General features: G+C 39.9%; 1 protein-coding gene across 1 annotated transcript in view; it reads right to left on the minus strand.

The window, feature by feature from the left end:
* The window catches only part of mgat4b (alpha-1,3-mannosyl-glycoprotein 4-beta-N-acetylglucosaminyltransferase B), a 151,030-nt gene extending 138,411 nt beyond the window's left edge, over nt 1–12,619 (minus strand). The window contains exon 1 of the mRNA XM_083561497.1: nt 12,207–12,619. Within this exon, the coding sequence (XP_083417623.1) occupies nt 12,207–12,303 (97 nt within the window). The 5' untranslated portion in view covers nt 12,304–12,619. The remainder of the gene's footprint in view (nt 1–12,206) is intronic.
* Between the last annotated feature and the right edge of the window lie 1,226 nt (nt 12,620–13,845).

Genomic DNA, 13,845 nt, shown 5'->3' on the forward strand with positions numbered 1-13,845 from the left:
TTAACAGCAGGTCAGCTACCTACGTCCAAACAAAGTTCATACTTGAAGAGCTTGTAAATCTGTTTATGACATAAATAACTTATAGCAAAAAGTTGGAGCCCTCAGTGCTATACTAAAGTCCAGTAAGAGCCGGATTCTGAACCTTAACTCTAAGCTACAAGATGCTTACCTAGCAAATAAATTTTTCTTTTTACCCCGTTTTTAGGCTTTTCCCACTTGGTAATAAAAGCTGGATCAGAATATGTTGATTTGAGCCAACTTCATTGCCTGAGTTATGGCTTTGCAGAATAGGTAAAAAATAGTGATCTCTGTTGCATCCAAACTCTGTAAACGATGCAGACAACCATCAGGATCCAACCAACGAAGATAACATCAACTTGCCTGTCAATCATTCTGCTCCCCTATTGCTCCTAGCAAAGTCTAGCCTGTCTGGTCCAATCACACAGAAGTGCTACTCAAGCACAAATGACTAAAAATGTTCATGCTGGCTTTAATATAAAGGTGTCAGGGCACACAGTGCATCACAACTTAAAGCGATTGGGCTGGGTAACTATTGACTGGTCCGAATACCCATGCTGACCCCTGTCCACCTTAAAAGCACCCTCAATGGACACATGAGCAACAGAACTGGACAATGAAGTCATGGAAGAAGATGGCTCCGTATGATAAATTGTATTTTCTCAAACATCATGTGGACAGACTTGTGTATGTGTGTCACATACCTGGGGAAGAGAATATACCATGATGCATTATAAGAACAACACAAAGCCGGCAGAGGCATTGTGATGCACTGAGCAAAGTTCTGCTGGAAAACCTTTTAGACCTGGCATTCTTGTGATTGTTAGTAGGCCACATTCCCAAACACTTTTACAGACCAACCATCATGATAACAGTAATCAGTATTAGAAGTGGCCTCTTCAGCAGGCTGATGTACCATGCCAGAGTGCACAAAATTGTTCAGGAATGGTTTGATATGACAAAGCGTTGATTTGGCCTTCAAATTCCCCAGATCTCATAAATGAAAATTATATTTCTTAGTGCCAGATACCACTGAACACCTTCAGAAAAAGGTCTTATGGAGCCCAAGACTCAATGGGTCACAGGAGTTTTAGCACCCCAGGGGTATTAGACAGTATTAGACAGGTGGATTTAATGTTATGGTTAATCAGTGTAGCGCTTCATTTCAATTCAACAGAACTATAATAGACATCCCTAAATTATAAATTACATCCTTTCACCAATGCTTATTGAGAACATCTCCTGAAAGTAGCTAGAGCATGCAGGTCATATCCTCAGGTGCCCGAATTCCAATCACAGTTAAAAAAATAAATAAAAAATGACAGGACAGAAAAAGCAGGAACTGGATGAAAGAACGATAATGAAAGGCAAGAGAAGAAATGAGAGGGAGAAAGACAGACAGGAAATGAAGAAAGCGGTGACTGAGGCAATTATTCCTGAAAAGAAGAGGAGTGAAGTGGGAGTTAAATTTCACACAGCACTGAACACAAGCATGTGTGTGTGTGTGTGTGTGTGTGTGTGTGTGTGTGTGTGTGTGTGTGTAAGTTGGGGGGGGGTAGGTCAGAGAGAGAGAGAGAGAGAGAGAGAGAGAGAGAGAGAGAGAGAGAAAGAGAGAGAGAGAGAGAGAGAGAGAGAGAGAGAGAGAGAGAGATGAATGAATAACTAAGGCATCACACAATGACCACATGGTCACTTCCAGTCACATGCTACCCTCATGATAAACTGGACTCTAACCAGAAAGTGACCTCTCGACACATACACACACATAGCATTTCTGTCTTTCAGGGTACTTTTAATAGCTTGTGCTATTACACCTGGATAACAGTAGTAGACCATCTTTGAGTTTTCTTCATTTTTAAGTAAAATCATTATTGGTTAGAGTCGAGGAATAAAAAATATAAAAATATATAAAATATAAACCACTCACAATCAGACAGACAAACGGATACACATGCACAGTCTGGTGCGAGATCTTTTATTGGTCTAGCCCTGACAGCAGCTCAGGCTGAATCATCAGCAGAGTGATGTGATGCCAGAAGTGATAAGAGAGTAGCACTTACAGTACAACAGCATCATGGGTGGAAGGGTCATTGCTGATAAATATTTTTTCTCGCACAATGAAAGAAAGAACTCAGCAGCTGGCACTGATTTAGCTTCTAATGCTGTGCATTTAGACACACATACGTATATAAGGCGTGCATGGGCATAAATGAGATTCCATTGTGAGAAAACAAGCATTTGTTATTACCGTAATTTCTGACTATAAAGCGCACCCATATATTAGCCCACCCACTGAATTTTACAAATATTTTTATATATTATAAGCCGCAGGTGTCTACACTAAAGTACTTTACACAGGCTTTAACGAAAGACACGTTACACAAGGTGTAACGGGTGAAATATTTTGCGCTTCCTTTAGGAGCATAGCGGTATTTTGGGAATAGCGTGGCACTGCATTCCTCCGGTATTACTGCGTGTGTGTAAAACTGAGGAATATGTGTTCATTATTTTCTGATGCTCATTTCTAAGTTTCTTTGACTAACGCGTAACGCTGTTGCCAAGAAAAATAAAAAAGCACAAGTTTTGGAAACCTGTCTGTGCTTATATGATAACTGTAGTTATTATATACAGTTATAATAACTGTAGTTGTATATGCAACTGGAGTCGAGCTATCCCATGACCCAGACTCAACGCGTTACAGCGGCTTGTATCTAAACAGTAGCCGACCAGGTGAGGTGCGTTTTTTCATTTACGTTCGGAAATTTCATTGGTCTAATGTTATGGGGTTCAGTTTTTTGGCTTGAAGTTTGTAAAACCGGAAAAAAAACAGGAAAAATTAATAAATTAGCCGCTTCGTTGTTTAAGCCGCTAGGTTCAAAACGTGGGAAAAAGTAGCGGCTTATAGTCCGAAAAATACAGTAATTATGACAAATTTGCAGCTCGTTCGCCGCATTATTCAGGTCACCTGTGGGATAAAAATCTGAGGTTGTAATCTTTTCAAAGCTTTTCTGAGATATGCTGAAGAAAACGCTGTGCATTCACACTTTGGAAAAAAACACACTCCATAAAACAACACACACTTCCTTTAAAGGACTGCACTGTTTTTTTAACCTTATTTCTATACTCTGCATCTGTAGAGGATGTTATTTCCAAAAACAATATTTTCTATGTCCTATTGTTTATTGTTTAATTCTCTGCTGAGTTGTGAAACTAAATGTGCTGACAGACACTGATTAGAAACAATTCTCTTATTAACTGCTAATCCTGTATCTGCTCTCAGGACTCAGATGCGCTAATGGTGAACAATAACAGACTTTTTAATGTCAAAGCAGCCTCCCACTTTCACTCCTACAACACTCTCTTTATGAGAAAATCAATTTGGGCAATAAAATCTGGTGATATCACATACAGTATAAGTACTGGGACACCTGACTTTTCCCGTCATATGTGGTTCTTGCCGAAACGGTTACAACAAAGTTGGAGACACACAACTGTATTGTATATATTCGAATGCAGTAGCATTAAATTTTCCCTTCACTTTACATGGGTTGGGGTAGAAGATATTGGGTGGTCTTCTATAGAGGTCTGACCTTAACCCTATTCATCCACATATGGCATGAATTGGAGTGCTGACTGCACCCCAGGCCTTCTCACCCTACATAAGTACCTGCTTGTATGGTCTAATGACTGATTGAGCACAAATCTCTACAAGCAAACTCCAAGATCTAGTGGAACATCCTCCCAAAAGAGTGAAGGTTAATATAACAGCATAGGGATTACATGTGGAATGAGATGTTCAAAAAGCACATAAGAATCTCATGGTAAGGTGTCCAAAACCTTTGTTCATATAGGGTATGTCAAGTCAAGTTTATTTGTATAGCGCTTTTCACAACAGACATTGTCTCAAAGCAGCTTTACAGAAATCAACAGTCAAGGTGAATGGTGTGCATTTATCCCTGATGAGCAAGCCATGGCGACTGTGGCAAGGAAAAACTCCCTTAGATGTTATGAGGAAGAAACCTTGAGAGGAACCAGACTCAAAAGAGGAACCCACCCTCATTTGGGTGACATCAAGAGTTTGATCATAAATCTTTCAACAATACAGAACACTGGAGAGTGAGAACTAACATGAGTACTGGAGTATAAGATTATAAGTAAATGTTCTTTCACAGTCTTTGGTATAAAAGTAGGAGCTACTGAGATCAACATTTGTGATCATCACAGATCCAGCATCAGCTTCTCCATGCCAGAGCCTTTAAACACTCCAATTGGCACTGGTACGTCTCTAGATGGTTCAGGGTGTTTGCGGGTTTGGCATCTACTTCTTTAAAGTCCATAATCTTCATGAGGTGGGACGTGACTGGAGCTGGCCAAACCTCAGGAAGCCTCGGGATGGGGAGATCAGGTATGTGGTACTCATGGTATATCTGAGCTCATTCACGTAATTTCATTGTTTATACCGACAAGGAAAAATGGCAACTAGCATAATCTGCTAAAGTATGGTGAGCTAGTTAGATAGTTAGGTACTTAATAAAAGAAACAATCATGTAAATTATTTCAAGGTCATTTCAACCTTTCTGATTGATTTTTTAAATAAACTGTCTAAGATTTCACACTGTGTTTATGTCTGACTAACATTCCACATAACACATAGGGGAAAACAGAGTTTACTTTTCTGACAGGGCTGAACACAAAATTGTTTTGTTTTGGCACCTGGGAAGCGTATGTGTCCACCCCCACAACTGATAAATTATAAAGTGTATTAGAAAAGAAGAGTGTGCTTAAATCTTTTAAGTGGGAGTAACAATGTGCTTTGGAAGAAAAAAAGATTTGAAGATGATCTGAAAGCACCAAAGGAGGCACCAAATCCTGAGGTATAAACCACTGTAAAGCGGAGTTGAGAGCAGCATATCGCAAGTCAGGCATTAATTATAAATGCAGGGCCGTTTCTCAGCAGCCTGGCTGGAGAGCTGGCTTTCCTTTCAGCTTCAGCTACTATAGTGGAAGCAGCGGTTCAAGTGGTATGAAGCTATCAGGAGCCACTTCAAACCTGAATAATTAAACCACATTTCAAAGCTTGTTCTCCCTCTCTCTCTTTCAAAATATGCACACAGAATCTGGATAAAGTGACTCCAACATGTGACGCCTCATTGTGTAAACGTCTCATGGTATGCTCCTGTCTGGCACATTTGACAGGTCTAACTTGTCAAATCTGCATTTAAACAGCTCGACACAGAGGCGAAGAAGCCATCGCCTTGTTTCTGCCTGTAGCTGGATTATTAATGAAAGGATAACATCCCGTCACAAACAATGGCCACATGTATAATTCATCAGACGTTCGTTATTACGGCTTCATTTAGAGCCAGGCCACACAAAGCCACCTGACAGAACAAAAGAGAAGACACTCTATCGCTTCACTCAAAACTAAAAACTTGTCATAATCCCTTCTGTTCATATGAAAATGAGAACGTGGCAAACGCACAGCAAATAAATAAACAGCTGTGGTAACCCCTGCTTTGCAGCTGTCTTTTCTGTAAGGCTGTCTGGCGATACACAAAACATTTAAAAACCTTGTTTTAAACAGAAACTTGGAAAAGACTAGGAATTAATTTTTAACTATAAAAAAACTTTGTGATACTAAAGTTGTCATTAAATGGCTGTGAACATGTCAGATAGCATAATGATTGACAGAGATGTTTCCCCTGAAATGTTGAGCTATTGTGAAATGCTAGTGCTAGAAAAGTGCTTATGACAGAACTTTTTTTCACACAAGTCATTAACATTGCGTGGTGTGTTGCTGTAAGGTAAGGTAGTGGTTAGTGTGCACTCCACTGCTACTTCACCCTGCCAGCTAGTTAAAAAAAGCTCCACTTCTTAACAAAGCATGTCACTGCGATTTTCACGAGAGGCAGAAAGAACATGTCTTGTTTTATTAAATGGAAAAATAATTTTAACATGTTGCGAGGTTTTTTTATAATAACACAAAGAAAATAGCCTTGAACACATAAACAAAAATAATTTATTTGAAAGGTATAAAAAGCTATAGTACAGCCAAGTAAAGATAATGCTAAAATAATTTTAATTGCTACTCGTGCAGCCATGATGTCACTTCTACCAAAGCAGACATCGTTAAAAGAGAAAAACAGTAAAAAAAAAAAAAAAGAAGAAAAAAAAATTTATCTAATCTCTTCATTAAAAAAAATCCATTTTGTTCTTTCAAATGTAGCCAGTTGTTAATTCACCTCAGAGACTGTAACTAATAACAAGAGGCTAATTATGTAAAAAAGGTCACAGAAGCTTCAACAAATAGAAATAAATAAAATAAATCAGCATGGAATCCCATCCGGTTTTTCCTGCTGTCTCTTAAACCAGTGTTCCTGGGCCAGGCTCCAGAGCTACAGTGACCCTGACCAGAAGACAGCAGTCATTTAAGATGAATAAAGAAATTAATGAAAAATTCATTAATCTATTCATGTTTAGGAAACACTTAATCCTTGTCAGTGTCACAGTGGATCTGGAACCTGATCTTGGAGCACTCGGCAAGAAAAGGCAAGAAAACATCTTGGTCTACACAAAAGTCTATTTATATAGCTTTTTAAAATCTGTATAGAAGTAGTACCTCAGCTGTTAATATTCTGGGTGAGTGACTGGCAGGTCAGAGTTGAAGTGCCAGAATGCCCATAAGTAAGATCCTTAACCTTCAACAGCTCAGAAGTTTGCTTAAGCAACATTTAGTCACCTGTAAGGTCCGGTAAAAATGATAAAAGCTGTCATTAAGAAGTGACGGTGAATTTACCAACTCACATTTCACATTATATTAATATTAAACTCTCTAGTTTAATTACAGGTGGCTGTATGATGGTATGAACCTGATCACAAATTAAACTGTGCTTAGTTTAACGGTTTCATGGCCGTATCAATGACTAAATTGCAGCTTTGTCAAATGCGCCTGAAGCTGCGTTCAGTACAAGCCTATACCAGACCAGTGTGTTTATTCAAATCGAACTATCTGAAGGAGGACATGGCAGAGACATCATTTCAAATAGCCTTTTAGTTTGTATAATAAAAATGTACCCACACTTATGTTGATGTGTGTAGATGATTTCTAGCATGTACTCTTCCCTTCGGTCCACAAAACTCTTTCCTACAAGGGCTGTTCTAGCATTACCAATGCTGTGCCTTCTCTGGCCATGCTGCTTTAGCACCAGACCTATGCATTAAAATACACAGAGGACTGCAAAAAGCTGTGTGCTTACCTCAAAAACAAGAGCAGGCTTGATGAAAAACGCAAATTACAAAATAATTTGAGGCAGACATACAAAGTAGGGTCCAAAACAAATCCAACGTCAGAGCCAATAGTAATAAAAACGAGTCCACTTGGTAAATGCACATTATTTTTTGATAATAACATTTAAAGGATTAGTCATTTACAAGCCATATGCTGCCTATGCAAGGCAAGTCACAATTGAATCAAAATGCTGATAATTTAATCTTCCTTTGAACTGCTCTTTTATCCCTGCTGTCAGATTGGATCAGAGAGAAGAGGAAACGTCCAAGACTCCATCAGGGTCAGTAGATGAAACAACTGCACTAATTGCAAGACGTCCAAACAATTCTAAACTTCTAAAGTTAGTGGACAAAATCAGGAGCGACTATAGCAACCATGCCGTATTTATGACACACACACTTCCTGTGGAAGGTTTTGGGTCAGTGGTGTCCAATCTTTTCCACAAAGGGCCAGTGTGGGTTCAGGTTTTCATTCCAACCAATCGAGGGAACATCTGATAGTCATTGAAAATGAAAATCATTACATTTAAACAAGTAGAATTTGGTGTTGCTCTTGCCTGGTTGGAATGCAAAAACTGCACCCCGACTGGCCCCCCCTTGTGGAAAAGATTGTTTTAGGTCCTCCCTGTTCCTGATTAAACAACAGATGCAAGAAAAGAGGTCAATTATACAGTGTAAACGTTCTGTCATCTCTATTCCCAAGTCTTCCTTCTGATACGTGTCAAAATCCTCCATGCGATTCCAGCCCTCCAATTCAAGCCCTCATCCACACTTTCTCTTCCAGGCCCTAAATCACTTAAGCCTCGGCTGCCTCTTTCAACTAACCTTGGATCCTGGCCAAACATCACACCAGTATATCAAACTCTTTACTGGTTCCCTTTTCAACAGTGAAACCCATTCAAATCCTTCTTACTACCTATAAAATACTCCACACTGTTGCCCACTCTTATTTGTCAGGGTTTATCTCTTCCCTCCAACATAGCAGCACATGCAGATCCCACTCTTTACCATCCAACACGATTTTGTAGCCATGTCATCTGTAGAACAGGATTGTGTCATACTTACGGTTAGATCTACTTCTTCGAACTCCAAACTCCAAAAAAACTCCACAAGCAGAGTATCACTATTCAATCCATAACCTCAATGTTCTAAATCCAATTTTTTTTCACCAGTCACACTTGTGTCATTCTGCATTTGCACACAGCACCTTATATTGTTACTGGTGCTATTTTAGGTTTTGTTCATTAAAATACACACAATTTTTACTTCCCTTTTGCACATTTAAATATATATGCATTACTGCCACTTTATCTAATACATTTTATCTCAGTTGATATTTATAGTTGCTTTTATTTAATGCGCAATTTTCCGAGCAGCCGATCAGGTTTACATTTCACTGCGAGTTGTATTCCGTATACAACTCTGTTTGCGACAAATAAAATCTTGAATCTTGAATCAATTGCCTCTGAATAAACTACCTCAATAAAATGTAGTACAAAATGTATGAAGTGTTGCAGAGTTATCAAAAACAACTTTATGAATGAAACGCTGTATTACTGTGGTTATATCCTCATCTGCCACTTTAATAAGAATACTCACACCCCTGGTAGTTCATACAAATGTCCAACCAAACACATAGCAGCAGGCAATGCATAAATCATGTAGATAAACCTCCAGTTTCACATCGAAAATCGGAAGGAGGGAAAACAACATTTTTGTGATTCATTGGGCTGGTTTTTAGAAAGTGCATTTTACAAATTCCCACCTGGTCTCCTGGGATTTTTACACACACTCACACACACATACACACACTCGTGCATTCTGAGATGCTTTTTTTTTCTTTTCCTAAAAGTTACTTGATTCATTGTTGCGTTCCTGTCAGCTCCAACCAATCTTCATTCTCCTCTGTCCTTTTGAGCCATCTTTAGTGTTATAATTGTCATTTTAAACACGTCGTAGTAAACAAATACGTCTGACTGTTAACAATAGTCAAAACCAGGTAAGACAGAAGGAGGTTATGTGGTGATAAATAAGCCACTGTGGAGCAAAAAACTAGACCACAAGTAACTTCAGGCGGTCATGCAAGACCCGAACTCAACTGTCTAAAGTTAATATCAGCATAAAGATGACTTCTGGGCAATTTATAATAAAGGATAAATAACCAAAAGCTTTCACAAAAGCCTCTCTGAGGGCGACTGCAGGTTACAAGGTACATCATCCATTTCATAGCGTCTGAGTTTCATCTCTCCACTCTCTGGAGTAAGGTAAGAGGGCAAGTTAAGAAATAAAGTGCACATGATTCACCATCATTCATATCTAATATATATATTATAGTTCACGGTTTGGCTCGAAAAATTAGTGAGTTCTTATTCGGAACCTAACTAAGAGCAAGTTACGGATTATCTTAAAATTTGCGGGAATCTGAACCGAATGTTCAGGAGCGTTAGGAATAACATTTCAAACTATGTTTTCACTAACAAATTTCATAAAATTTTTAAAAACACATTGTATTAAAGTGACATAATGTGTAGATGAATTCACTAAGGTACCATAGGCGTCCAAAATTTTCGAATCTCGTGAGGGGTCTAGAACGTAACCTCTGCGAGTTCTGTATGTATATATATATATATATATATATATATATATATATATATATATATATATATATATATATATATATATATACACACACACACACACACACACACACACACACACACACACACACACACACACACACACACCTCCTTACACATACTCTATCAAGGGAATATCTATGTCAGTTCACTCAGGTGCAAGAGGGCAATGTGAACCCCGTCCCGTTCTTCTTTTGCAAATAAGACAATGAAAAACAAAGGACAAAGAGTAACAAGAGGTCAGACAACATCTCTCTGCCTCTCTCCCAGAGCAGAAGTAACATGAACTCTATTTTTTCTTAGTTTAGCCCGAGAAAAAAAACTTCAGGCTGGAATTCTAAATAAAAAAATCAGGCTGTGTGGTGAACACATCTTCTTTACTTTAGAAACCCCCATTAAATCCATTCAAGCTGTTCAATTCTCTTCCAAGTTCATGTAATTTCAGCAATCCTTATGTCTGCATAGACATACCCTGTGACAACATGGCAGCAACAGAGAATACAATAACGATGCCACTGATGCAATTTTCCCATACTAATCTCTTAGCAGAATGATGTGGATCAGAGGTGAATCTGACGTCATTTCTAAATGCCAGGGGAGGATCCGGTGCCAAAATGATCTTGGAGCTGGTCTCTGTGCGAAGATGAGTGCACTGCATATGTATGATACACAACTGCATAAAACAAAGCATCATTTAGAAAATGTAATACAAAAGGTCCACATAAGGCAATGCAGTCTCAAATGCATAAGCAGGACAAGCAAAGCATCCAGCATGGAGGGCATGTTAAAGAAGTACTATCAAATCCTTGAATAATCAGATTCCAGGAGGTAAGACTTATCCATATGCTAAGTTTGTTGATGAATTGCTGATCCAGGTTTATACTGCCTCTGAAATAATCCCACATGTGCGCCTTGTACGAATGAGTATCAGTCTAGCAGTTAGCAAAAAAAAACACATGCAAAAAACATAATAAAATTGTTAAAAACAATTTTCCCCATTCTTCCACCTAGAGTATTTAGCTGATCTGAAAATAATGAAAAGTTTCAGGACGTTATTTTATCAGCAGTTAGACCCCAAGCTTATGCTTTGAGCAAGAGCTCAGATATGGTCTCTGACATTTGCTTCCCGGCATCCTTGATGCAAATGCGTGCACTAATACAATCATTTCATGAACTCTAACATCATAAGGAAGTGCCTATGGCACACACATACACACACATACATGCACACACACACAGTGAACAGCCTTGTGAACTATAAAACTGTGCCCTTTCATGTGAAACAGGACAGAAATAAAACAGAGCTCAGGGCTTTATTTAGTTGTGTTAAAGCAACTGAAGTCAGAAGTAATTAGTAGCTTGCTAAAACAATTGAGCTTAATAGGACCTAATACGCATCAGTGAAGAGATTTATACGTGACATTTACTGTGCATCGGACTCGATCTTTATAAAAAACCGAGAGTGCACAGGAAGCAAGCTCACAAATGCACTGAGGAAAACCAGGAATCAACTGATTAGATGGAGTGTAGATGAGAGCTTAGCTACCCTGATGATACCTAATGCTGGATGTGGTGCATGTGGGTCACGAGGATTTACATGCAATCACAAACCAACACATCAGGAAAAAAAAACTGTTGTGAAACTGGATTTTCCATTCAAATCCATTGAATGTTTGAAACTGGCATGCAGGTAAACACACAGGACACGTGAAGCTTTGCATTGTTTTCTTATGAAGAACTAACAGAAACTGTTCAAGATGTTTTAAATATATTGATCAATATTGAGTTTTTCACTGCAGTATTGGTACAAAAGATAAAAACCAATCATACACTACAATGCCAACCAGCACATGCATCCCTGATGCATGCAACCCCTGTCCAGATGTTTACTAACAGCAGTTACACCTCTGGGTAAAACTGTAAACACCTCGTTCCAGCTCTGCTCTATTCACTTTCACGTCCTCTGTATTCCTCGGCGACGAACTCTTAGTTTTTTTTTTGTGTTCATTTCATGAAGAAAGAACGAGAAGGAGCATAAGGTTTTTGGAGATCTGGTGGTCTCATGCACGCGCTCCCGTGCAGCTTCTACGGACCAGGCTTCGGACATGCAACTGGAGGAGCAACACTACCCAGAAGAAACATTTCACAAGGCGATGTGTTTTAAATCTGATACAGTCTGAACGCAACATGCACGCACACACACACACACACACACACACACACACACACACACACAGAGAGGCAGGGATGGCTTGCTTTGCTTACCTTTGGAATTGCTGAACGCGGTGTACCAGGAGAGCGATATGAGCCCGCACACTCCAAACACTAACACTGTCAGGAAGGTGCCATTTCTGAGCCTCATCTCCGTATCATGTCCGACGTGAGCGCGAAGGGGGATCTGCTCAGCGGGCGCGCGCTCGGCGAGAAGAACCTAAAGGGAACCGCAGACACGACGGGGTGCGTCCGCTCTCGCGCTCATTCACGCGCAAGGCTGCGAGTTAACGGCGGCGGCAGGAGGAGGAGGAGGCGCTCGTGTTCGCTTCGCCTTGGCGTACAAAAACAGAGGGGCGTGTGTGTGTGTGTGTGTGTGTGTGTGAGAGAGAGAGAGAGAGAGAGAGAGAGAGAGAGAGAGAGAGAGAGAGAAAAGAGTATTTGTGTGTGTGTGTGTGTGTGTGTGTGTGTGAGAGAGAGAGAGAGAGAGAGAGAGAGAGAGAGAGAGAGAGCATGTGTCTGTATGTATGTGTATGTGAGTGTCTCTGTGTGTGAGAGAGTGTGTATATGTGTGAGAGAAAGACAGAGAGCGAGAGAAAGTGTGTGTGTTTATGTATGTGTGTATGTGATTGTCTCTGTGTGTGAGAGTGTGTGTGCGTATGTGTGAGAGAGAAAGACAGAAAGAGAGAGAAAGTGTGTGTGTGTGAGTGAGAGAGAGAGAGAGTATGTGTGTTTATGTATGTGTGTATGTGTGTGAGAGAGAGACAGAGAGAGAAAAAGAGAGTGTGTGTGTGTGTGTGTGTGTGTGTGTGTGTGTGTGTGTGAGAGAGAGAGAGAGAGAGAGCATGTGTCTGTATGTATGTGTATGTGAGTGTCTCTGTGTGTGAGAGAGTGTGTATATGTGTGAGAGAAAGACAGAGAGCGAGAGAAAGTGTGTGTGTTTATGTATGTGTGTATGTGATTGTCTCTGTGTGTGAGAGTGTGTGTGCGTATGTGTGAGAGAGAAAGACAGAAAGAGAGAGAAAGTGTGTGTGTGTGAGTGAGAGAGAGAGAGAGTATGTGTGTTTATGTATGTGTGTATGTGTGTGAGAGAGAGACAGAGAGAGAAAAAGAGAGTGTGTGTGTGTGTGTGTGTGTGTGTGTGTGTGTGTGTGTGTGAGAGAGAGAGAGAGAGAGAGAGAGAGAGCATGTGTCTGTATGTATGTGTATGTGAGTGTCTCTGTGTGTGAGAGAGTGTGTATATGTGTGAGAGAAAGACAGAGAGCGAGAGAAAGTGTGTGTGTTTATGTATGTGTGTATGTGATTGTCTCTGTGTGTGAGAGTGTGTGTGCGTATGTGTGAGAGAGAAAGACAGAAAGAGAGAGAAAGTGTGTGTGTGTGAGTGAGAGAGAGAGAGAGTATGTGTGTTTATGTATGTGTGTATGTGTGTGAGAGAGAGACAGAGAGAGAAAAAGAGAGTGTGTGTGTGTGCATGTATGTGTGCATGTATATGTGTGTGTGTGTGTGTGTGTGTGTGTGTGTGTGTGTGTGTGTGTGTGTGTGTGTGTGTGAGTGTGTGTGTGTGTTTATGTATGTGTGTGAGAGAGAGACAGAGAGAGAAGGAGAGAGTGTGTGTGTGTGCATGTATGTGTGTGGGAGAGTGTGTGTGTGTTTATGTATGTGTGTATGTGAGTGTGTGTGTGTGTGTGTGTTT

Source organism: Silurus aristotelis (assembly GCF_946808225.1).
Source record: "Silurus aristotelis genome assembly, chromosome: 14".
NCBI classification, from domain to species: Eukaryota; Metazoa; Chordata; class Actinopteri; order Siluriformes; family Siluridae; genus Silurus; species Silurus aristotelis.